Source organism: Glycine soja, chromosome 19 (assembly GCF_004193775.1).
Source record: "Glycine soja cultivar W05 chromosome 19, ASM419377v2, whole genome shotgun sequence".
Taxonomy (NCBI): Eukaryota; Viridiplantae; Streptophyta; class Magnoliopsida; order Fabales; family Fabaceae; genus Glycine; species Glycine soja.
In genome coordinates, this window is record NC_041020.1 from 37,540,229 (window position 1) to 37,567,530 (window position 27,302).

The window sequence follows — 27,302 nt, forward strand, 5'->3', positions numbered from 1 at the left end:
AAGGCTATGCTACTACATGTGTATCTCAGCTATCAATTATTTATACTTTAAGAAAGAATGAAATTCTTTTAAAAGTGTCACCAATAATGTGGTTTTTGTAACCAATTAATCAAGAAATGTCGGTTCAAACATGTGGCTTGCCCAATGAGACCTTGGGATCATCATTTACAAAGCACAATAGCAAACTCACAAGGTATAATAATATAAATAAAAAATAATAGGCAGTATCACGGAATATTCAATTAAGTTTAATGAACATCCATATACAGCATAAACTAATTAAAAATTATTATCAATATGGTTTTTTAAATAATTATAATGAAATACAATAAAATTATTACACATAATTATATGGGATTAAATAATAATAGAAATTTTTTTTCTTTATTTTATTTTTCATTTTCTTCACCTTTTATGTCGAACTCTAATTAATTTAATTTGAGGTTAGACTTCTTATAAATAAGAACTCACCTCTCATCAGAGTCAAGAGGGACGACAAAGGACCATATTGCTTCTTCAATGCCCGAAGTTTGAGTTCCTTGAGTTGAGTTGGTACTGAACAAGTATATATCCGCAGAAATAAACAAAATATCTTGATAGAGACAATTTTATTTACCGTACATTTCGCATAAAGTGTTTTTGTTAAGGGGAGTTTAATCTCTATTTTTTTAAATCATTGTTACTTATATTGAGTAATTATTTGTTAATTTTATAATGATTATTTATTCTCTTCATTTCAAATGTCCTACATGTCCATTTATGTTGACTAGTAATGTATGCATGATTTGATTTGATATACGATACTTAAAGTGTTCCTAGTACTTACATTCTGGATCTATATACAATAATAATAAATATAAAAAAAATAGATTTTGATATCCGAATGTGTTTTCTTCAATAACCTCTGTTCATCGATACCAATATCAATCTCTCATGTCAACTTTTTGATGATACTTCTATTTATAGGGTTAAAGAAAATAAATTTGGACTTTTTTCAAATAAAAGAAAGAAAAATATAAAATAATTTCATATTTCGTTATTTTTATAAAAAATAAACATGATCTCATATATTTTTATTCTAAGAAACTTTCTAATATAAGACAAAGATAATTCATAATTAATCACATAACTAATTACCATAATTAATCACACTCTTTATATAAGACAAAGATACTTCTATATAACAATAGAATATTATTTTTATTTTATAGACAACTTCCACATTTATAAAATAATACTCCTCTTTTTATATTAATTATATTTGTGGTGCTAACAAAAAATATAATAATATTTCACTAAAATATTTATTTGATTAAAATAAATTATTTAATTTAATAAAAAATAAATTATTTTCTTTTGTAAAGATTAAAATTTATGAATGATATGTATTTTCTATTATCATAATTCTATTTGAGTCAAATAAAATTATAATAAATAACAATTCTCTTTTCAAATATTTAACGCAATTACGTATCTAGACTCCAAATATTTGATTAATAGAACCACTACACACCAGTTAATTTAAAAGATCGATGACCACAGATATTGTTTTAATTAATAATAAATTGATAGAAGTGAACTAAATATCAAAATCCAAACTATTCTATATTTCCATTCTCATTTCAGTCAGAGTTAATTTTGTATACCAAAAAAAATTAACAAGTAACAAATAAGGACAGTGAATTTTCACTTGGATGTTTGATAGCAAGAAAAGTTTTTTATTTCCCAAATATCATAGGTAAAACTTAATTTCTCATATTTAGTCTGAGAATGTTTTTTAATCAATTTCCCACCAAAAACTTTATCATGAGAAAGGTGAGAATTTTATTTTTTTCAAATTTAATTTTTCTTTTACTATAATAAAAAATAATGTTATTCTTTATTAAATTATATAATGATAAATAATTAAAATAATAGGTAAAAGGATGTGTAACTCCTTAATTCCTAAGAAACTTATCTAAATATTCTCAACCATCAGCCAAACAAATTATATTCATTCTCAAGAAATATGATTTTCAGAAATCATGATTGCCAGGTATGAAAATATTTTTCCTCTACCAAATACCCCTTGAAGCAAAATAAAACACACAACATAGTAAATATCATCGTGTGAACCAAAATTTCTTCGTAAAAAAAATGAATATTACAAAACAGATATATGATATATAAAATAATTTTTTTTTCTAAACATCAATGGATCATTAACTGAAAATGCCTAACTGCATTTACGCAAGTGTCCAGATTCTAAACAGAGTAACAATAATGGATAACATATCAACAATAATAAATTGAGTACAAACTCAAAGTCAAAGTTATAAGGTAGCAATCCTGAAATTATAAAATATACATCATCGTTACAGAGCAAACAAGGGCTAAAAGCTTTTTTATTTTGCGTAGAACCTTTTCCTTTTTCCTTTCTGACATTTATCATGCACGCTTAGTATCCATCTAAACCTCAAAAATTGGATGCGAAAATGCTAGAAGTAACTTACCAGGATGGCCATTGCAATTGCAATCCATAAAAGAAGCAAATTGATGCCAAGATTGAAAAAGTAGTATAACTTATAAGAAGAAATTGTTTATTACTACTATTTTTTGCTGATTATTTAGAAGATACAATCACTTCATGACTGAAAATGTGGTATAACTGATACAGTAAAGATGGCATATGTATGGCAAAAAAAGAAAGAAAGAAAAAATCCTTCAAGTACATGCGAACACCAGAGGCTCGTCACTATTCATTTGCCTTATAAATAAAAAATCAAGATTAGGCAGCACCTTGTCAACAGCTTAGGAAAGATCAATAGGTTTGCCACATAACTGCTCAAACTCGCCTTCCAAAATTTTATACAAGTTTGCTTTGTTCCGCCTATAAATCCAAGCTTTAGTATCCCGATCCCAATCAAACCTTGAAGGACCACTGCATAAGACAAGCCCAAAAGATCATGTCACCTTGATCATTCATTATACCTATTTCGGCATATGTTCTGATATTGAATGCCATCTAAATTAAGTAGAGCAGATTAAGTAGATAAACAAAAGTAGCAGAAAGTAATTCTAGCAAAAAATTAAACTGCATTTGAAATCTTGGAATCAAGCGAAGGCCTCTAAAATGTCACAGCTACAAGCATTCATGGTATCACTTAAGGTTGAATGTCTTCTACATCTTCATGGAAGTGATGATAAAAAAAAATAAGCGGGGAGGTGAGAAATGTGACTGTAAGATACATCCGTTGTGGTACTGACGGACTAGATTGGGCAGAATTATTCTTGACGCACACAGTAATAGCATCTCTAAAATTCAAAGGACTAAACCTATATCCTAATAAAATTGTAAAACATTAACAATGATTTGTCTCCCTGATCTAGAGGAAGAAAACCTGTGAAAATGAATCCGGACAAAAAATACCGAATAAATCCCCACAACACTGGAACAACTTAAACAAAGAAATTAAACTAATAGCAGATTAATGAAGTTCTGCCTTTAATGAGCTAGTTTGTTTAAGCTTATTTTTTAAAATAAGTGTTTTTTAAATAAATAAGCAATTTTATAGTTTTTAGATGTGTTTGTCTTAACTGCTTTTACTTAAAATAAGCAGTTTTCAGCTTTTTTTTAAAAAAGTAAACCTCATCTGCTTCTTAAAAAAGCACTTTTTCCAAAATTAATTTTTTTAAGTTTAAAGTTTTAACAAACTGGCTCAATACAAGTCAATATGCGAACCAGCTTTAATTACCAATAGTTGCCTCAATAAATGCACCATTTTTAACATCTAAAGAATAAAGATACATATTTGATTATAAGTTAACGTTTTTAACACCATTTGGTTGGTTATCAACAAATATTCACTTTTCTCCGGTTCATTCTCACACATAAAGATACTAAAGAAGTATATGTATCTGGCTTTGATAAAACTTATTCACATGCAATCTAATTCATGAACATAGATGTGTAGAGACTAGAGACTAAAACCTAGAAAAAACCATCCTAGCTAAAAATTAACCATACATATTGACAGATAACAACAGACACAATCAAATACCTCACTGGAGAAGACAGCCAAAGTTGTCTATTTGGTGTTTGTTTGTTCAATACATAGGTGCCAAGATCGCCAAGTTTTATAGTCAAAACATCATTCTGAAATGGAAAGCCATGTCAAAACAAATAATACACCCCCATGCAAGGAAACCACTTCTTAAAATTAATAGGAAGAAATTAATTGAAATCTTAAAATAAAGAAGCTGTTTACATTGAAATACCAAATAATTACAGGGTTTCATTTAAACAAAGATGATTATCAAGTTAACAATGTGATTATTCAAAATAATCACTTAAAAAAACATGATAACTTCAAGTTTGCCTTCTAAAATACAGAATGTTCTAGGATATTCTTTAGTTGACAAGTAATTTATTGTTATCAATCCTTTATAACTTATTCTCACAAAATCATACTCACGCCGTAGTCTATGTCAAATCCATCAACTTCAACTGAGTCTCCATAGTCCTGCCAGGCAACAAACAAAATAAAATAAATATCCTACATAGTTTAAATTTCAAATAATATGAACTGAATGCATTGTGTGTTGTGACTGTCAACTTTCCGCCACAGCTAAGACAATCTTCCAATGAAATCTATTTGATTTTAAGCATAATTTTATCATGATTGCATATTTGTCAAACGTGGGAGGTTGCCAACCAGAGCAAAATTTGTGATGAATGTCAATACTTGTGATTGCAACATAACAAATTTAAGTTGGTGGAAAAACACAAAGCAATGCTAGAGATACCTCTAATTTCTCTTGGAGGCTATGTATTGTGGAATCAGCCAGTCTGTGGAATTCACCCTCCTGCAGTAGAGAACTGCATTCACACTAATCATTAGCAAAGTCATTTCCACCCACTGAGAAAACAAAACAAAATAAAACTCCAACCAGATGGGAATCTTACAAGTTACAACAACCTTTGAGAAACTGGCACATGTGACAGATATTTGAAATTGAATTCTTAGAAATATTTTCGAACACTACAAATCCCACTGTCAAACCCCAACCCAACTCCAGAAATGCTTTGAATTTTAAATTTAAAATCTTAAAATAAACCATAACTGAAATTTGAAAGCTCAAAAAAGAAAAACTAAAACCATTAAGTTCAACTTTTTATGATTTCTGAGAATCAAATAAGAACATAATGGATGAAAAACAAGAAAGTGCACGTCATACCTGTAATCAATAGTCAGGGGGCCTTGAGATTCATCAAGATTAAAACTGCGAGAGCAGAAGTTTCTAGAAGAAGAAGAGAGAGGAGGAAGAAGGGCATTCTCCTTGTAGGGGAACATGAATTCTGAAGCTTTTACAGAAAGGATTGGGGCTGCATGAATGGAAGAAAAAGAAGGTTGTGACAGTTGCAAAAACCTAAAGAGCCTTCTCTTCAAAAGCAGCTTTGAGGCCATAGCTTTTGTCACCTCAGCTGCAAATGTGAAAAATAAAAGTTGAGTTGCCATTATAAATAATAGACTAACAATGGTATTAATGTTGTCATATTGATCAATATGCCGAAAAGAAAGACAGAACCAAGGAAACACAATATTTGAAAAAATTAATCAGGCATGGGAACATGGCAATGGATCAGTTAAGCATAAAGCCAAACCAAATCTAATTGTGAACCAGTTATTTGAATAGGATTTCAAAAGCAAACCATTTATTATTTTTCTAAAAACAAGTTTGGTTTTGGCCAGAACCAATTTTAAAAACCAGTTTCTAAAACCATTTCTAGCAAACATTCAATTTCTAAAACCTGTTTTGAGTACAAAAATCCAGTCCAAGGTCAATTATAAAAAATCAAATTTGCATTCACATGCCTCCTATATGCACGTTTCAGCTAACAAAATTGAAAGGCTACAAGCACATGTGTTGTGAAATCACAACAAAGGTCCATGACTGTAGCTGAATTAATTGCAACAGAAAAATCATACGGAAGTAAGCAAACAAAAAATGGACCCCATATATCAAGAGATATATCTAATCTGACTAATGACCAATAATAACAGAACATATGAATATATGATTATGTCCTTTTCTTCCTCAAAGCAAGGACTATAAATTACAAGATTGGATCTTTCCCTACATTTTTTAGAGCATACTGCATTTTTCAGAGCAGGGAAATGTTCCCCTATCAAATTGCTGCAGAGCACAGGAACTTTTTTGTCATTTGACTTAAGAACCACTAATGTTAAAGGTAATCAAATGTAATTTTTGCGACATATATGTTCTGCTACTTTCATGTATATAATGGACATTTATCAAAACCCAGCTCATACTTCACATTTGTCAGAAACACATCTTTACAAAACCAGTAGAATAAGAAAAGAAAAACGCAGTTTTATGTCAGGAGAAAATGCTTTCAATAAGAAATTGTCAAATTCAAATGCACCGTACACAGAAGCCCAAAGACAACCAAAAGACAAAACCAACACAGATAGTTATATTTATGTTTATGTATTTAACAGGAGCAAGTATCTCAAGTTTCAATAAGTACCAGTGTGTCTCCGTCGCCGCTGCCGGCTGCTTACTGTGTCTTCGTCGCCACTGGTCTCAGTGCGTCACCATCGCGATTCCAGGAGGAGCTGGCCAAATTAAACGTTCGTCGCCACCGGAAATGGAGGTTTCGCCGGCGAGGAGGCTGCAGTGGTGAGGTGAGGCAGCTACAGGGAGGCTGCACCGTCGTGTGGGTGCCAATGCGTTTTGGGAACGAATTGAGAAAACGCAGCCAGAACACGAGAGTGAAGAAGGGTTTTTGTTGTGCCTATGCGTTTTGGAAAATTTTTAATCTCCTCCAACAGCAAAACGACGTCGTTTTGGGGTTTAAAAAAGAAAATTAAATAGGGAAATTACCAATTTCGTCTACTTTAATGGTACGCTATATCCATACTACTGTCTAGATCATTTTGTTGTTAAATTATGTTTGTTGGGTATCATTTTATGTCATTGTAAAAGAAGTATTATTACAAAATTAGAAAGAAGTTTCCTTTTCAAAATAGTCATTATCTTTTGTATTAAAATTAAATTAAAAAAAATCATTAACATTTTAGTCTAAATCACTATTGATTGACATGAAATTTATCCTACATATATGAATGTCATATTATCAAGGATGTATCATGTTTTCACTCAATCTTGAGAGAAACTAACTAGGGGACTTGATGGTAAAACTAAATTGCTTGTACATTTATGAAAATGTAGACTAAATTGATCATTTTCATAGTATAAGGACGAAATAATCGACGAGTGTAAAGTGCAGGAATGAAAAGGGTTATTTATCCAAAAAATAATAAGTTTGACTTAGGCAGGTTAATTTGAACCGTTAGGTCTTTGGTTCAAAATTGAGTTGAATTGGATCATTTCGATCATATGCATATCCAATCCAATCGGTGGCTCGAACTAGTTGGGTACTCAGGTCATGGATCAACGAGTGGACTTGATCGGTCCATGCCGAATTTGATAACTGTAGATATTGTATCATTTGTATATGTTGTTCTCTAATTAAAATTAAAATTTCACCTACTAATATGTAAAATAAATTATATTAAAGAAGACTTAAATATATATTTCCATACTTGTAATATAACTCATTTTGATTTTACTATCTAAACTTCACTTTTTTATTTTATTACCTGAAATATTTTTTTTGTTAAGTAAAGTCAAACATAAAAATATTTCAAGTAGTAAAATAAAATAAAAAATTTTTGGTAGTAAAATCAAAATAGGTTATATTACAAATATAAAAAACATATTTAAGTTATTAAAGAACTATACATGTTATTAATATGAAACTCTAATTCTAATAGAAATATAAGATGAGTTGGGTGGTTAAGGAAGAAGAAAAGAGAAAAAAGATTGCGAGTTTAATCCATTTTGTTAACAAAAACTAATAATACTAACAAAGGTTATTAAACTCGAGAGTTTACGTAGACTTATAAGAGTTCTATAAACTCGACTCGTGAACTCAACTCGTAAACTCATAAGAGTCCACTTCATATAAAAATAATAACAAAGTATCTATAAATAACATACCAATTAAACATTTCAACAATATAATAAAACAAAATAGTAAGTCATAAATTTCGCAATACTTAAATAATCAAATTTAGTAATGCATCACTACTAGATAATAACTTGCAGATGTTATAGTAGTGATATATCATTCCCATCAAGGGTTTGATGTTATTAGAAAACAAGAGTTTAATGTTATTAAAGGTGAATTTTTTTTTTATTTGGGAACAATACACTAAATGAAGGTATGTTGAACACTAAACAGATAGAAAATAATAAAAAATGACTTATATTTTGGTCTAATTTTTTTGACTTGTTGACTCAATAGTAAACTCGAGAGTCTACTGAGTTTACTTAAAGTTTATCAAATTTATCCAGAGTCTACTAAAAAGAGAATTTACGAGTTAACTCATAAGTTAAATGGACTCATAAACTCGTAAGAGTTAACGAGTTAACTTCAAAATTTCATAATCATGATACTAACCATTAACATTTGTCGATAAAAAAAATGTGAAACTCTAATTCTAATTCGACTATAACAATTGTTAAACTTTATGTAAATTATATCCTTAGAGTAAGCAAACACAATGGCTAAGATCGAGATCTCAACGCCGCAAGATCGAGAACAGCACTCGCACCGGCTCTCTTCGTTATGTTTTAAAAGACAAAAACAAGTAAATTTCAGTGTAACAAGGGTATAATAGTTCTCAGAATTTGAACTCCTTGGTTACTCTTAATTTTTTTACGTTTTATTTTTGCATTTTAATGAGATTGTTGAATCGCTTATTATTATAATTATAAACTTTTTCTTGAATGTGGATAAGGCGTTCATGGGCTACATGTTGATTTCAACGTAGGTAGGTGAATGAGTTCGTGTGTTCGTGAATTGGTTTAGGTGAATGATTGACACCTTAGTTACGCTATTTCTTTTAATATTGGTTTAGGTGAATGGTTTTTTCTTTTTGTTATTTGAAATTGATCAATTTGGCTTTTGATTGGATTCTTGTGTGCATGATTTGGAACTTGTTGATCAATAAGTACTTGTCACTTGCAACGAAAAAGGGGGACAAGCGAAGCCAGAAACACTAGTGAAGCAATTTCTGGTGGATTTTAATAGACAGTAATTGTTTCATATCCTTTAAATGTTTTAGTCAAATATATTTTTTTTAACCACCACAAAATATTATTAATTAATTAAAAAATTAACTTCACATTACCATTTGACAGATTAATTTGATGATGACACAAAGAAACATCAAGGACTAAGATCAGTTAATTTTATTTAAGAACTAAAATGAAAACTTGAAAAAGTTTCAAGATCTAAAAATATAATTAATCCAAATTAATTTTAAAGAATTATTTATGAGAAAAAAATAACAGAAATCTATATGATAATTTTGTTTTATTTGGGTTGGTGGGATAAGATAGAATGAAGGAGGATGTAATAAGGGACAATCTGTTAGAATTTATGTCTCATGTGAGAGGCATGTGACTTATGTAGGGACTAATAAGTAAATAATTAACGATTAAGGACTAAATTGTAATTGGGCTTAATAGGAGAAGTTTCTAGGGTTGACTGCTACTTGATGGGAGTAGTGGTTATAAAAGGGGCTTAATACCCACTAACGTGAAATAAGGTCCCCTTCCTGACCAGAAAAGTGTTCTCTCTCACTCACAGCCATCACTAACAGAGAGAGGCAGAAAAGAAAGGCCAAAGGAAGTGAAATCTTATTTCACTCCTCTTTCAAGGAAATCAAAGTGCACCGGAGAGAAGTTCCTATGGAGAAAGGTACAAGTCTTCCTATGGAGAAAGGTACACATCATTATCTATTGTTGTTTATTGATTGTTTGTGAGAATCATAGGTTTCAAGATCCTGTTGTTTCCTATCATTGATAGTCTAGGAAACCCTTAAGAATTTTTACATGTGGTATCAGAGCATGTGTTATGAAATTTATGATTCTCCAAGAATGATTTAATTTCTCTTAATTATGCATGAACCCTAATTATGAAATTTAGGGATAATTTAATTTCTCTCAATTATGTATGAACCCTAATTATGAAATTTAGGGATAATTTAATTTCTTCCAATTATGCATAAATCCTAATTATGAAATTTAGGAATTTTATTTTCCGCTGCATGTATTGTTTTATTGGTAATATTTTATTATTGTTGAATACCAATTTTTGGAGAAAGTATAAATATTATGTAAATTTGGAGAAAACCATTGTGACACTATCTATTTATAATGGAAAAAGAAAGCGTGAGTTGCAATTCCAATTCATGGAAAAGCTATGGCTGCTAAAGTAGGTTAGTAAGTGAAGGAATTTTGAAAAGTTGCGCGCTGCGTAGGTATGTTTGTTCTTATAAGAAATTTTGGAAATTGCTATTTGCAACCTTATGTTTGCTATTTTCAATCCCACTTATTTTTATTTTTTATTTTTTTTCTTTCGAAAAAGTTATTGTTGAAGGTGATTAAAGGATTGAAAGTTTATATTCTGTAATTACATTAATGTGAATGTTTTGCAATTATTGGTAGCAGTAAATATATGTATATGCTACATATTTGCTTGAACGTGTTTGAATGCAAAAACACAAATAAATGCAAATATTATTTTATGGCCTGGAATGAAATTAATAGAATGGCTATGAATTGTTAATAGCAATAAGTATGTGCAGACCATACATATTTGGTTGGAATTAAATGTATGTTGAATTTGTTAGTCACCAAAGTGGCCAAATTTGTAAGGTTATTTAATTCCAAATTAATGATTATTTCAATTATACTTGGTTGAAATTAAATGTATGTTGAATTTGTTAGTCACCAAAGTGATCAAATTTATAAGGTTATTTAATTCCAACTTAATGATTATTCCAATTACTCATAGAATAATGGATGCTAAATTATATGATTATTGGTTTATGGGTAATTGAAATTCATTGTTATAAGGCATTTATGGATCGCCCAAAGGTTGATTAGTTGTTCTTATAATTAATGAATATAATTGTAGGCAATTTGTGTATATCATTAGTTTTATTTATATGCCCAAAGGAAATAGATATTACTAATTGGTGCATATTTAATTGTCAAATAATGTTAAAATTTTATTAGCATCATTATGTTTGTATGTTGTGTGTTGGTGTATCACCCAAAGGAGAACATCAATATACATTAACCGTTATCTGAATGAATCATATGTATGACATGTATTTTATGTCTCAAAACACTTATGTGAACTTTATTATGTAATACATGTTTTGAATTCATTGGATTCTTATGTATCATCTGAGCCAATTTTAATGGGCTTAACTTCTCTGACTGAAATGAGCAAGTCCAATTTCACCTTAGTGTTTTGGATCATGATCTTGCTATGTTGGAAGAGAAGTTTGTTACCTTTATTGATGCTAGTAGCAATGAAGAGAAAGTTCATCATAAAACTTGAGAAAGATCTAACAGACTCAGCCTAATGTTGATGAGAATGACTGTTGCAAACAGTATTAAGACAACTCTCCCTAAAATCGAAAGTGCTAAAAAGTTTATGTGATTAGTGGGAGAGTGCTCTCAAACAGCTGATAAGTCTGTTACTGGGACATTAATGAGTACATTGACCACCATGAGGTTTGATGGTTCACGTACTATGTATGAACATGTCATTGAGATGACAAACATTGCAGCAAGACTTAAGACCTTGGGAATATAATGGCTGTGAATGAGAACTTTCTTGTTCAATTTGTTCTAAACTCATTACCGTCTGAGTTTGGCCCGTTCTAAATGAACTATAATACCATGAAAGATAAATGGAATGTGCATGGATTGCACAGTATGTTAGTTCAGGAAAAAAAAATAAGGCTTAAGAATCAAGAAAGTCACTCAGTTCATTATGTAAGCCACCAAGGAAATCAAGGAGCTTGAAAAGAAATTTATGAAGAAGCATGATAAAGGCAAAGGGTCATTAAAGAACAATGACGACTCTTTGCAAATCCAAAGGAAGGTATCAAAGGGAAATAATTGTTAATTTTGTAGGAAATCCGAACATTTCCATAAGGATTACCTAAAGTGAAAGTCTTGGTTCGAAAAGAAAAGTGAGCTTAATGCTCGTGTATGTTTTGAATCAAACTTAACTAAAGTTTTCCATGATACATGATGGATTAATTCTGGATGTATGACTCATGTTTCTAACATTATGCAGAGATTCCTTACAATCCAAACCATAAGCCCAAATGAGAAGTTCATTTTCATGGGGAATAGAGTGAAACTCCAGTGTAAGCAGTCGAGACTTATTGCGTAAAACTCGACACTAGACATCATTTAGATTTACTGGAAACTCTTTATGTACCTAGTTTATCTAGTAATTTAGTTTCATTATCTAAACTTGATGTTACTGGATACTCTTTTAATTTGGTAATGAATGTTTCAATTTATTTAAGCATAATCATCTCATTGGTACTGGTATTCTTGTGATGGTTTATATAAATTGGAAATAAACAGTTTGTATGCTGAAACTGTTTTAACTCTGCATCATAATGTTGGCACTAAGCATAGTTTAGTGAATGAACGATCTGCTTTCTTGTGGCATAAACGTTTATGTCACATTTCTAGAGAAAGGATGGAAAGATTAATAAAAAAATGAAATTCTTCCTTATCTAGATTTTACGGATCTAAATATTTGTGTGAGTTGTATTAAGGGAAAACAAGCAAAACATACAAAGAAAGGAGCTACAAGAAGCACTCAGCTTCTTGAAATTGTGCATACTGATATTTGTGAACCTTTTGATATTAGTTCTTTCGGAAAGAAAAGATACTTTATCACCATTATTGATAATTATTCACATTATGGTTATGTCTACTTACTGCCTGAGATTTCTCAGGCAATGAATGCCATAGAAATTTACTAGAATGAAGTAAAAAGGCAATTAGACAGAAATGTGAAAATTATTAGATATGATAAAGGTGATGAGTATTACGGAAGATATGATGAAACTGGGCAACACCCAGGTCCATTTGCTAAGCTTGTTCAGAAACGTGCATTTGTGTGCAATACACAATTCCCGGTACACCACAACAAAATGGTGTATCAGAAAGGCGGAATAGAACTTTAATGGATATGGTTAGGAGTATGTTAATCAATTAGACTTTATCCGTATCCTTGTGGATGTATACCTTGAAAACTGCCATGTAGTTGTTGAACAGGGTTCCTAGTAAGATAGTTCCAAAGACACCTTTTGAGCTGTAGACAAATAGGATACCTAGTATAAGGCACCTGCATGTTTGGGGTTGCCAGGCAGAAATAAGGATTTATAATCCGCAAGAAAGAAAATTGGATGCAAGAACAATCAGTGGATATTTCAATGGTTATCCAGAAAAGTTAAAAGGGTGTATGTTTTATTGTTCTAATCATAGTATGAGAATTGTCAAAACTGGAAATGCAAGGTTCATTGGAAATGATGAAATCAGTGGGAGTACAGTTTCACGAGAAATGGAAATTAAAGAAGTTAGAGTGTAAGTCCTTTTAGCTTATGCCTCTAACAGTAAGGTGATTGCTCCTTCAGTTATTACTACAAAATTAATGAAGAGGAGCAACACAATAATGAACCCATGATGCATAATGAACCTATTATGGAAGAACCACAAGAAGTAGCATTAAAGAGGTCTCAAAGAGAAAGGAGACCAGCTATTTCGAATGATTATGTGGTATACCTACATGAAACAGAAACAAACTTAAGCATTAATGATAATGATCCAGTTTTGTTTTCACAAGCTATGAGTTGTGATAATTCTGAGAAGTGGTTAAATGTCATGAAAGAAGAGATAAATTCCATGGAACATAATAGAGTTTGGGACCTTGTAGGATTACCAAAGAGTTGTAAGAAAGTTGGTTGTAAGTGGGTCTTCAAGACTAAACGTGACTCTCATGGCAACCTTGAACGTTACAAGGCTAGACTTGTTGCTAAGGAATTTACTCAGAAATATGACATTGATTATAAAGAGACATTTTACCAGTCTCACGAAAGGATTCTTTCAGGATTATTATGGCATTAGTAGCCCATTATGACTTGGAGCTACATCAGATGGATGTGAAAACTGCCTTTCTTAATGGAGATTTAGAGGAAAATGTTTGTATGGACCAACCAATGGGGTTCTCAGTTGCAGGAAAGGAACACATAGTGTGCAAACTAAAGAAATCAATATACAGTCTTAAAGTAAGATTCTCGCCAATGGTATTTGAGGTTTAATGATGCCATTGTTTCCTTTAATTTAAGGCAAATACTGTTTATCAGTGTATGTATCTGAAGGTCAGTGGGAGTAAGGTTATTTTTCTAATTTTGTATATTGGTGATATCTTGCTTGCAACTAACGATCTTGGTCTTCTTCATGAGACTAAGAAATTTCTCTCTAGAAACTTTGAAGTGAAAGATATGGGTGAGGTAAGCTATGTGATAGGGATAAAAATATTCCATAATAGATCACAATGATTGTCAGACTTATCTCAGAAAGTATATATATCGATAAAGTACTAGAGAGATTCAAGATGGAAAGGTGTTTAACATCACCTATTCTAATTTAGAAGAGAGACAAATTTAGTCTCGCAGAATGTCCTAGAAATGATATGGAACGAAAATAAATGAAAGCTATTTTGTATGCATCAGTTGTTGTTGCATGTGAAAGCTGAATTTGTAGTATATTTTGAGGCTACAGTTCAGATTAATTGGTTGCGGAACTTTATTTCAGGGCTTGGAATTGTTGACAGTATTGCTAGGCCGCTGAAAATGTATTGTGATAACTCCGCAACAAATATTTTTTGTAAGAACGACAAGTACTCTAAAGGTGCTAAGCATATAAAATTGAGGTACTTTGTCATGAAGCAAGAAGTTCAGAAACAAAGAGTGTCAATAGAACATATTAGCACAAACCTTATGATAGTTGACCCTTTGAATAAGGGATTATTGCCCAAGACATTATAGAACATGTTGAAAGTATGGGCATTATTGTTATTGATGATCATTAAGTGTAATTTACCTTATGTAATTTTGCTGACACTCTGAGCTCAATTATGATATGTTTCTGATTACCTGTTCTCTATGTTTGCATGCATGTTTGTGTTAGAGTAATGTTAACAGGTTTTGTCTTGAAAGAAGACATTATGTTGGACCAATTATGTACTCCTAACTTATGGTCATATTAAGGAGAAGACTAATTTGTAGTACATGGAAGGGACTATGTCGATTAGATGATGTACAACCGCCATGACTCGAATTGGTTCTTATTCTTAATCATGAAATTATGATGTACCCAGTGTATAGAACATTTTAGTCAATTTTTAATGCGCATTATGTTAGTTAATCTATTTATTTATTTAGTCCATAATGTTTATTAATGTCACATGAGCCAAGTGGGAGAATGTTAGAATTTATGTCTCATGTGAGAGGCATGTGACTTATGTAGGGACTAATAAGTAAATAATTAACGATTAAGGACTAAATTGTAATTGGGCTTAATAGGAGAAGTTTCTAGGGTTGACTGCTACTTGATGGGAGTAGTGGTTATAAAAGGGGCTTAATACCCACTAACGTGAAATAAGGTCCCCTTCCTGACCAGAAAAGTGTTCTCTCTCACTCACAGCCATCACTAACAGAGAGAGGCAGAAAAGAAAGGCCAAAGGAAGTGAAATCTTATTTCACTCCTCTTTCAAGGAAATCAAAGTGCACCGGAGAGAAGTTCCTATGGAGAAAGGTACAAGTCTTCCTATGGAGAAAGGTACACATCATTATCTATTGTTGTTTATTGATTGTTTGTGAGAATCATAGGTTTCAAGATCCTGTTGTTTCCTATCATTGATAGTCTAGGAAACCCCTAAGAATTTTTACACAATCCTCATTTCATATATGTTAACTTTTAGACTGTGTTTGATAGAGAAAGGAAAAAAATTGTGGATCCTATATGAAATTTATATTTTTTATATTTTATTTTAATTAAAATTTATCTTCTATTTTTATTTTTTCTATTTTAATCCTCTAGACCAAACACATAGATTTGATAGATACTCAAATTGTAGGATGGGCAATTGTGTGCATAGTAAAGTTTGAATTAGGAATAACGATATCACGGGAGGGGGAGGCCTACCATAAAAACATCAAATTCAACAAAAACAAACCTATATATTTATTATTATTATTATTATTATTATTATTATTATTAGCAAAACATATTTATTGAATAGAAAAAGGCTAATGAGAAGCACAAGAACTCAAGAAGTGTCAAAGTGCCGCATAGCAGTGCTTACAATCGGATCACATGGAAATAAAGACATATGTGGCAGCAGGGGCCTCACAGCAATTTATTTACAAGCCCCTTGTACTATCAACTAGAAACAAAACCAGATGTCTATGAGATTAGAAATAAAAATATGTTTTTCTTATATGATTCCACCATAAGCTACATTTTGCAACTTGCAAGCTTCCCTAAAAATTAATTATGACTCTTGAAATCTCAACGGAGTTAGCACCAAATAAAATTGAACATTATAAAAAAAAATATGGAAGGTTTTGATTTTTATAATGTCAAACGATACATATACATGCATTACGAAATCATCCTCAAAGGAAACCATGACACAAAGTAGAGAGAGTGGGTGGAAAACACGAGAGAGGAGAGGGAAATGCTAGGTGGAAACAAGGAAATGGTAGGATAACGTCCTTCTTCATCTCAAAATTCCTGAAAACATTCAATGAAGAAAATCTCTGGAGGATATTTCAAAGGTGCAGATGTGCATGGGGGTGTTTATTGCAAATAGAAGGGATAAATAGGGAAACAAGTTCGGTTTTGTGTGGTTTGTAGATGTTTAAGAGAAACCGGGAGTAGAAGTTGGATTATCTGATAGGAAATGTAAACAATGTTTGTTAACATTCCTAAATTCGGGGGTGGGGGGGGGGGAGGTCAGGGATTGTGAGGTGGATATGTAGTAATACGAGTACAAGATAAATTTCTTCTTTTAGATCACTCTATTATCTACGTAATTAACATCATTGTCTAGGTTAATTGGATAGAGTTTTATTTCTTTTGGTAAAAGCAAAGTTTCTTTTTATGCCTAATCCTATCTAAATCATCTATAGCAACATTTTCAAAAGGGAAACCACCAAGAAATGACTAGAGCTACACAACCAACTACACACTCTCTCTTCCACCATCAACTTTTTCCTTCAATCAAGTCTTCGGTGACATGAGGGAGCATATGGAGACTCTTGAACCTAGAGTTGTCCTATACTTCCTAAACACCCCAACTTCACTCCACTTTGTGCTTAGCTATTGTTATTTTCGTTTTTGAGCCTTGGCTAAACTTTGGAGAAGGAAAGAAAAAGATTTCTTGCTTGGGCTGCTTGGTTCTTGAGTTTTGAGTTGCAAGACTTCCATCCTCCACCATTTTCATGCTTCACAATGAGGTATTGAGGAGTTAATCCATCCTTTTCTTGCTATTCTTGTTTGTTTATGGAGTAACCTCCATTAGAAGTGTTGTAGGAACATAGGAAGTTAGCTCTTCATAACCAACACTTAGGGTCCTTTTCTCATAGGTTTCATGGCAAGTTTTTTTAGAACTTGTAAACTAGTGTTGTTTCGAGTATTTGGTGAAGGGAAATATGTTTGAGATGCTTGGGATCCCATTTGGGTTAATTTGGAAGTCATTGAAAGTGAAAAACTTCTTTTTTGAAGCTTTGTGAGGTCGTGGCACTGAAGTGAAGAGTTGTTCGTGCTTAAGCAAAATGACCTGCAAAGGAAAATAGGTTACTGATTCTCAAGCCTAAGCATGGCTGGAACCAAGCTTAAGCATAAGTTGAGTCAAGCTTAAGCGTGACCAAGCTTAAGCATAGGTTGGACCTTGCTTAAGAAAGATGATTTGCAAGGGGAAATAAGCTACTGGATTTCAAGCATAAGCATAGGGTGAGCCAAGCTTAAGCGTGGGTCAAGTCAAGCTTAAGCGTAGGTCAAGCCAGGCTTAAGTATGGAACCCTAAAAAATGTGTATGAATGACCTCTAAATGAAATTCAATAGGAAGATCCTTAGTGCATGGGAATTATAAGATGCACAAATAGGTTTTAATGTTAGGTTAGGAGAATCTACTTTTACTAAATATCTATGAATCGAAAAGCTATGTGTAGACTATCGCCGACTGAACAAGGTGATGATTAAGAATAAGTACCCTTTGCCTAGGATAGATGACTTGATGGGCCAATTAGTAGGGGCTTGTGTGTCCAGTAAGATAGATCTTAGGTCAAGTTACCACCAGATTAGAGTGAAGCCTAAGGATATTTTGAAGACTGCCTTTAGGACCTGTTACAACCATTATGAGTACTTGGTTATGCCTTTTAGTGTGACCAATGTCACTGGTGTGTTCATGGACTACATGATCTTTCATCCCAACCTAGATGGTTAGAGTTCCTTAAGGATTACAATTTTGAGGCTTAGCTATCACCCAGGTAAAGCCAATGTAGTAGCTGATGCCTTGAGTAGGAAATCCCTTCAGGTGTCTGCTTTGATGGTTAGAGAGTTATACTTCTTAGAGCATTTTAGAGACCTAAGTTTAACATGTGCGATCACCTCTGGTAGTATTAAGTTGGGTATGTTGAGAGTCACCAGTGAGCTCTTGAGCGAGATCCATGAGGGTCAAAAGTTTGACCCATTCTAGTCAGCCTAGTTAAAGTCCATAGCCGCAGAGAGAGAGTAGTTTTAGAGTGGGGCCTGATGGAATCTTGAGATTCCAGGATAAGGTGTGTGTTCCTAGTGTATCGAGCTCAGGGGAGCGATCTTGGAGGAAGGCCATAGAAGTAGTTTGAGTATCCACCCAAGAGCGACTAAGATGTACCAAGACCTTAAGCAGGTGTTTTGGTGGCCGGATATGAAGAGAGAGGTTAATGAGTTTGTCCTTGCGTGCCTAGTGTGTCAGAAGGCTAAGATACAACACCAGAAGCCTTCAGGAAAGTTGTAAAAAAAAAATTGTCCTCAGTAGTAATCTAATATTTTATTCTTAGTTTGACTTTTTGTTCGCCCTTCAATCTTGGAAATGTGATACTATTGTAAATGCCATCGAATTTTAAAGATTCAAAACATCAAATTTTAAAGCTTAAAAACATTTTTTAAATTTGAGGAATTAGATTTTTTATTTTTAATTTAGGAACAAAAAGTGAATTTATCCTAAATTTCAAGAATAAAAAATATATTTTTAAAAAGTGAATTTAATCCTCCATTATTATTTTTTAGCATTTTTAGTTTCTTTAAAAAAATTTGTTCACTTTTTAATCTTTTATTTATTTTTATTGTTCAAAATTAACCTCAAATATAAAATAAACGAGATTAAAAATGAATAAAACATAGATTAATCTTAAATAATGAAAATAAGTGAGATTAAAAGCAGACGATTTTTTTTAAGACTAAAAATATTGTTAGAAAATTAATAAAAAAACTAAAAATTATAAAACAAAAATATACAAGACTAAAATTTAAAATTTGAAAAAATTAAGAGATTAATCAATCCAAAATATAAGTTTTTATTTATTTATAAGAAATCCAAAATATAAGTTAAAGTTTAAAATCTGATCTTCCTTCCCCTATATTTTATTACCAAATGTCACGATAGAGAGAGAAAAGAAAAACTTATGACTAGGAAGTGTTGTAGTTTAGTCCAGAAAATGAAATTTCATTTGCAGTAGTAGTAAGAGGCATCGTTAGCAGACGACGAAAATGGGTGGCGTGGCCCCAAGGTTCCTCTTCCTCCTCGCCACTCCCTTCCCTCTTCTCCGCCGCCACCACCACCACCACCACCACCGCAACCTCTTCCTCTTATCCACCCATTCCCTCCACCTCTCTTCTTCTCCCTCTCCTCTCCCACTCAAACTCAAAGCCTCCCAATCCCAAGCTTCCTCATTCTCCTCCTCCTCCTGGCCCGAGTGGTCCTCATTCCTCTCCCACATCTCCTCCGCCGGCTACCTCCCTTCCCTCCCCGACCAAACCTTCACCGCCGCCGCCGAACGGCTCTCCTACTCCTTCCTCCGCGACGCCACCGCCTTCCTGGCCTTCGCCCGCGACCGACCTAACCTTCTCAGGTTTCTTTCTTTTTCTCAATTTCAATCTGAGCTTGTTGAATTCGATGCTGAATTGAGTTGAATTGAATTGAAATTGAATGGTGGTAGGTTGCTTTCTACGAGAGACATTGCAGCGGTGGTTGAGCACGGCTCCCCCTTTCTCTTCCGCGACGCCGACGACTCCGTCAGGAAGATGAAGTCCTTTCTCTCCAACGGTGACGCCAATGTTAGTGTCACTGTGCCTTCTGCTTAGTTTTTCTCTTTTGGGTTTCTCACTAGTTTGTATTTGAATTCACTATGGTTTTGCTGTTGAGAATGTTAATTTGCTGCTGTTAGGGTGCAATTTTTTGCTGAAAGGAATTTTACTGCTTCACTAGAACCTTCGCAATCACAGTAACAAACTTACTTTCTCTAACTTAAGATCTTCGACATTGGTTACCTTTTATGAATTATGGCCTGTTTGAATAAACTTTTCCATAAGCACTTCTTGATAAGCTAAAATTAGCTTATGTGTAAGTTAAATAATCATCTTTTGGAGAGACTAATATGAGATAATATGAGAGAACTTCTACTAATTAGCTTATGCATAAGTTAATTTTAGCTCATGGAGAAGCTCATTTCATTTTTCCTTCGTATTTTCTTCTCCTAGAATAGATTCTGGAGAAGTTTATCTAAATAAAATCTCAAAAGCTCATATCATTCTATTTTTAACTTGAAACTTGATTTTTTTTAAATTTCCCTCCTAAATTCTTTATAAAATCTACCACTCCCACTAGAGTAAGTTTTGGACGCTTCATATCTTAGCAGTTATTGAATTCTGGCTCTATTGTTCAGTTCTTCTGTATATGCTATGGAAACCCACGTGAGAGAGAGACAGATGTCAACTGTCAAGATAAGACTTCATGGGAGAGGAAGAACAAATATTTCTTGAGAAAATAGGCTGTATTTATTTAATTTGTTTTGTTTTGTAGTTACTTTTTAGTAACCCTAAAATTATGAGTTTCTTTAGCAACTATTTGATTTGAAGCAAACAAAGGTGTTTCCTTTTGACTTTGAGGACAAAAAATATAAGTCAAAGTCTTCCTGGTAGAGATGCAAACATAGTTTACCTCATTTTTCCCACTGATATTCATTTTATTCTGTTTCATTTTTAAGAAAGATTGTTATAACTTACATTTGCCACATCTTATGTTTGAAGTGTTATATGCAATTTTGTCTCAATTCATAAAAGGATTTTGTGCAATGTTTGGTGTGATGCACCTACTTATTGAATGATAAGTTCTCTTTTATGTTACGCTCTGTTAGGCTTCGTTGGTTTTTCTTTCCCTAATAAAACTGGGTTATCTGTGCTTAAAAAATAAATACTTCATTGAAATTTAGTTACTACTTTTCTAACATCATATTTTTGGTACATTTATTAGACCTCATTACTGTGTAAGTAGCTTATTGGTATGTGCAACCAGAAATTACAAAGCAATTTAAAAATGCAAATAGTGGTAGGAAAATTTGACCGTGTAACCTTTTCTTAAATGCATATCTCAATTCATTCCAAAATAAATAAGAAAAGTACATGCATATTGCATAGAACATCTTTTTTCATGTTTTAACACTTAATTTCAATTTTTGACAAGTGCATTGAAACTGTTGCTGATCTAGTTGTGCTTGATATGATCTTCATAGGTGTTGGACACTGATAGAGCAAATACAGTTGATCTAATGAAGTTTTTGCTGAGTTATGCAAGTAACCCATTTTTCTCTTCAGAAGGCAACAGTCTCAATAAAAGAGATCTTGTTGAATCATCTGTTAGAAATCTATTTGGTGAACTTTTCAAGCTGAATTATAGTGCACCTGGACCAAATGCTTTTGATTCAGTGCAAAGTCAAATGGCTGGCAGATTTGGACAGACAAAGCCTCCTGGACAAAAAATTGAAATGAAGAGGGGTGATTGGCTTTGCCCCAGGTACTTTTTATTACTTTTAATTTTAACTATAAGCCCCTATGAATTATCAACTATGTTACTTTGTGTAATGCTGGAACACCAAGGTGAGAGTTTGAAGCTATTGTTTTAGTTAATTTTGTTTCCTCAAGTCTTATACAACATTCTGATTAATCTGCATACTCTTTAATATTGAGCAGGTGTAATTTCATGAATTTTGCAAGAAATATCAAATGTCTTGAGTGTGAGGAAGCAAGGCCAAAAAGACAACTGGCTGGAGGTGAATGGGAATGTCCTCAGTAAGTATTATCCTCCCTTTGAAATGTTTTTCCCCATAACCTTTGATATAGACATCCAACTAACAGGATTTTCATTATGAAGGTGTGATTTCTATAACTATGGGAGGAATATGACTTGCTTAAGGTGTGATTGCAAGCGACCTGGACAAATATCTCTGGGTGCCACCAATACCATGCCAAATATGGGGTACGAAAATGGAAACAATCCTAATACTTCAGACATTGATGCTAGGTTAGCTGCTAATGAAGAAAAAGCACAACGTTGGTTTAGCAAGGTTTCTCAACTAGACAGCAGTGCTGATATTAACAGTGTCATGGCAGATGAAGATTTTCCTGAAATAATGCCATTGAGGAAAGGAGTGAATAGATTTGTCGTGAGCACAAGAAAGACTCCACTGGAGAGGAGGTTGGCTAATGCTCAATACAAGAGAAACTTGTCCAATAATGACATTCCCGGGATTGAGGATTCTAAAGCTGGGGAGCCAATCAAATCCCATGACAATCTGGATGAAATGCTAAGACGTTCAGGTGGCCTTCCTCAATTTGACAATAACAACTTTGTTGATGAACAAAATGCCAGTGGAGACAGCCATCCTTCATTTGCTAGCAATACTTCACATTTTAACAATGTGAAAGGGAGCTACACTAGTACTGTTCCTCCCATTCCATTGTCTGCAGATGCACTTTCCCAAAAGTCTGAGAACTTGCTAGCAGAGGAGAGCAAAAAGGTGGTATTAGACGCTGATGTTGGATATGCTAGATTGGGAGACTGTTCACAACTTTCTAATAATTCTACTAGCCAAAATATCACAGAGGAGGACAAGGAGAAAGAGCAAGGTGAAAAATCTGAGAGGTGGTTTAGAAAGGTTGCTGAGCTGAATGATTTTCCAGATATACCAAGTGCAATATCTGATGAGGATTTCCCTGAAATAATGCCCATGCGCAAAGGAGAAAATCGATTTGTTGTTAGCAAGAAAAAAGATCGTTCTTTGACTACACCAGCATATAAGAGACTTGCGGCCATGGAACAATCTGGCAAAACCAACTTTGTCCCCTTTGTTCCCTTTCCCCCTGATTATTTTGCCAAAAAGGACAAGCAGCAGGAAGATGGAACAGATTCATCAGTGGCAGATGCAACTGCTTTGACGGATAGGGCTGATGATGATACATCTTTCATATCTGAGGTGGTGCAGCAGCCTCCAGAGATGTCAGTTGATGCTAGAGCTCAACGTGGACAGAGTCCAAATCCTTCTGAACAAAGCTCAAATAACAATGATGTTGGTTCTATGTATGGGGCAACAACCAGTGGAAATTCAAGGCAGAGTTTCAATCAAGATCAGGTTCCAAATTTGACTGGGAGTTCATCCCCGGAACCAGCATCTGAGACCCAGAGTGGTAGAGCAGAGTGGACAAGAAAGAGTTTGGAGGGGTCAGCTGTGAAGGAACCAGATCCTTTGGACATGTCAGAGGAGGCAAAGGCTGAGAGGTGGTTCCGTCGCATTGCACAGATTAAGGATATTTCTGAGCTCAGTCAAATTCCAGATGAAGATTTTCCTTCAATAATGCCTATGCGCAAAGGGGTGAACAGATTTGTTGTAAGCAAGAGGAAAACACCATTGGAAAGGAGATTGACGTCTCAGCAGTACAGAAGAAATCTTCCAACCGCGAGCTCAGATCCAATTAAAAAAGAAAATGAAGGTAGCTGAAAGTGGTAGTATTATTAATTTATTATCCATTTGCTTAATTTTTCAACGTGCAATTAAAATGTTGCTGGCAAATATAGAAATGGATCAAACCTTTTATTTACACTTGTAACAGAATTTTGACATCAAGTATTTATCTTTGTCGAGAGACTAGCTTCTGAAATTTCAGAAATAAGTGATGCATTAAAACCATTGTTTGTATACTCAGTTTTTCTATCCATAATGTAGAACTAGAAATATTTAAGTTTTAGGATTGAAGTAAATGCGTGTTTGGTTGATACATCAAGTGTTCATCTTGTTTGTATAAACACTAATATATTTTTGGGTCACCATCACATTTGTGCATCTCTACTAGTAAATCTGATTGATCACTTTTAATGAAATCATCTTTGTTAATCGTTTTTTTTTCATCCAGAAAGCTTTAATATGAAATCTTATTTAAGATATTCAAGTTCAATATCACTCTTATCAATAATATGTTAGTAAACACAGTCTAGCAAGATTGAAAACAAATTTATCTTGGCTGTTACGTTAAAACTTGTGAGACGTATAAAATCCTTCTTTGCTCTAATTTATAATTCTAACTAAAAAAAATCTATGGCAATGTAGACTATTAATTAGTTAACTACATATATAAATATGATTAATTTTACTTTGCAATTGGTTAAAAGTAAATAAATATAGTTGTATCAATTACCGACCTGAGATAAATAATATCACAATTAACAAAGTTATTGACTGTGTAATAGTAATTAATTTTTATGTATACGAATATCTGTACTAAGAAGTAATTACACTACACTTCCTCGTGGGCAGGGTAATAGAATGCTTAGGGTGGTGAATATTTTTTATTGATAGGAATTAAAGGCAATATTAAGTATAATAATTCACACATCATGTTTAATCAATTGATTTAGATCTAATCAATTGATTTAGATCTTTAGAGATGTTTGATAAAAGAAAATATTTTGGTTTTTCAAAAATTGAACTAGACCCATGTTTGATATGCATTTTAAAAAAACTAATATTAAAGCCCGTGTAATGCACCGATATACTAGTTTATGGTAAATTATCATGAATTGTAATTATTATATGATTCAATTTAAAGAAAAATTAATTTTACATTGTATTGTTGCGTTGTGGCCGAGACTACTAACCCTACTTCAAAAACATGTTTCTTCAATACTATTGTGTTACAGTTACATAACATAATATTTATTCTTTTAAACTTGATATGTTAACAAAGGATGTTGCTAAGAGGATGCAAGAGGTTGAGTTTGTTGATCTTGCACATTTTCTTGAACTTTCAATGCAAGAATCTTGCATGAATTATAGATACCATGATCTTGTTGTTATTTCATATGATATTTGGTATATTACCTTGAATTTAAGCTTTTTTTACAAATTACATATAAATTAAGTTGTTGTATTAACTTGTTTTATAAAATTTGTGTTTATACTCCAAAAATGTAAAATATCAGTTCAATTTATGTAAAACTATTTTAAATAATTGAAGTACTAATACACAAGTAATATAATTTATCAATTAAAGACCAAAATTAACCTGATTGTTAAGGCTGTATTTCATATTGTACACTATGAATTATATCTATAGTTAAAATATTCTTCTTCATAAATTAAGTATAGATTTTCTTACTTGCTTTAAAATAAATTTCATATTTTTTATTTTATATATTATTTCATTTAAAAAAAATGTTCATCTCCACAAATTAAGTATAGATTTTGTTACTTGTCTTCTTAAAAATATCATTTTTCTTGTAGAGGGCTATCCCAATGGAGTGTCGTAGTTCTAATGCTGTAATCAGCATCGTTCCGAATGCAAACCACGACACTGTACTCTTTGGGAGAAAGAAGGAATTTACAAATAGTTTGGAGCATATATGGGAATCTTGCTGTTGATTATGAAGTGAGTTTCAGTCGTGAAACATGGGAATCTTGCTGTTAATAGTTTGGAGCAAATATGAGATTATGTAGTCCTTTGCATTAATAAGGGATAAGCTTAGAAGTGGGATGAAGAAATGGTATAATCTATAGTAGAGATGTTGTTTCAGAAAAATAAAATAATAAAATCCAGCATAGCCTATTAATTAATACCAAAATGTTTACACTCAAGACATTTGATATTTCTTGTAAAATTCATGAAATTACTCCTGCTCAATATTAAAGAGTATGAAGACTAATTAGAATGTTGTATAAGACTAGAGGAAACAAAATTAACTAAAACAATAGTTCCACACTCCCACCTTGGTGTTCCAGCATTACACAAAGTAACATAGTTGATAATTCATAGGGGCTTATAGTTAAAATTGAAAGTAATAATAAAAAGTACATTGGACTTTGCACTGAATCAAAAGCGTTTTGTCCAGGTGCACTATAACTCAGCTTGAAAAGTTCACCAAATAGATTTCTGATAGATGATTCAACAAGATCTCTTTTATTGAGGTTGCTCCCTTCTGAAGAGACAAATAAGTTACTTGCATAACCCAACAAAAACTTCATTAGATCAACTGTATGTATTTGTTCTATCAGTGTCCAACACCTGTAATTAAAAAACATATCAAGCACAACTAGATCAACAACACTTTCAAAACATATACATGAAAGAAGATATGTTCTATAGAATATGCATTTAAATTTTATTAAACTAAAATACGTTTTATAAATAATACTGTAAAAAACTTCGTACCCCATTGTCCAGAGGCTCTTCGATATGCGAAGGTATGGGGGAGGGATATTGTACGCAACCTTACCCTTGCATATGCAAAGAGGCTGTTTCCGGATTCGAACCCATGACCAACAAGTCACCAAGGCACAACTAAAATACGTTTTATAAATAATACTGTATTAATTAAAAATAAGAATAATTTTAGTACATAATTAAATTTGAAATAAATCACCATACTTTTTTAAAATAGTAATTAAACATAGAAATTAAGAAAACACTAACTTATATTTATTGTATTAATACATTTAATTAATTTTTTTACAAAGAGGACATTCTTGTCCTCTAACTTTAAATTTCAACTTAAGTTATCTTCAATAAAATTAGCTCAAAAGCTAGCTACTAACTGTTAAACTTGCATGTTAAATAATAATGATTTGATAAAACTATTTGTTAAAGTAACTGAATATATTTATATAATATTTTTTTATACAAATTTTAATTTTATTTTATAGATAAAATCATAAAGATATATTTTGAGGTGTTATAACTTATCTTTTTAA

General features: G+C 32.4%; 2 protein-coding genes across 2 annotated transcripts; one reads left to right on the plus strand and one right to left on the minus strand.

Moving 5' to 3' along the window:
* Positions 1–2,503: 2,503 nt before the first annotated feature.
* LOC114399066 (frataxin, mitochondrial-like) lies at positions 2,504–6,804 on the minus strand. The gene is made up of 6 exons (XM_028361166.1): positions 6,533–6,804; positions 5,218–5,464; positions 4,786–4,858; positions 4,455–4,502; positions 4,041–4,135; positions 2,504–2,920 (listed from the first exon to the last, which is right to left on the minus strand). Exons 2-6 carry the CDS (start codon positions 5,445–5,447, stop codon positions 2,791–2,793), a joined length of 576 nt encoding a protein of 191 aa, XP_028216967.1. The 5' UTR covers positions 5,448–5,464; positions 6,533–6,804; the 3' UTR covers positions 2,504–2,790.
* A 12,887-nt stretch (positions 6,805–19,691) lies between these two features.
* On the plus strand, positions 19,692–24,336 carry LOC114400385 (zinc finger protein VAR3, chloroplastic-like). The gene is made up of 5 exons (XM_028362820.1): positions 19,692–20,138; positions 20,226–20,343; positions 21,798–22,078; positions 22,255–22,353; positions 22,436–24,336. The coding sequence occupies exons 1-5, from the start codon at positions 19,777–19,779 to the stop codon at positions 24,057–24,059; spliced, it is 2,484 nt and encodes an 827-aa protein (XP_028218621.1). The 5' UTR covers positions 19,692–19,776; the 3' UTR covers positions 24,060–24,336.
* Positions 24,337–27,302: the final 2,966 nt, after the last annotated feature.

Bases quoted from the DNA above. Each gene is read 5' to 3' on its own strand.
- LOC114400385 (XM_028362820.1), top strand. From the start codon at position 19,777: ATGGGTGGCGTGGCCCCAAGGTTCCTCTTCCTCCTCGCCACTCCCTTC. The intron at 20,139-20,225 runs GTTTCTTTCTTT...GAATGGTGGTAG, and splicing joins GACCGACCTAACCTTCTCAG to GTTGCTTTCTACGAGAGACA. The intron at 22,354-22,435 runs GTAAGTATTATC...TTCATTATGAAG, and splicing joins GGTGAATGGGAATGTCCTCA to GTGTGATTTCTATAACTATG.
- LOC114399066 (XM_028361166.1), bottom strand. From the start codon at position 5,447: ATGGCCTCAAAGCTGCTTTTGAAGAGAAGGCTCTTTAGGTTTTTGCAA. The intron at 4,859-5,217 runs GTATGACGTGCA...GTGTGAATGCAG, and splicing joins CCCCTGACTATTGATTACAG to TTCTCTACTGCAGGAGGGTG. The intron at 2,921-4,040 runs GTATTTGATTGT...TGTCTTATGCAG, and splicing joins TGGCTGTCTTCTCCAGTGAG to TGGTCCTTCAAGGTTTGATT.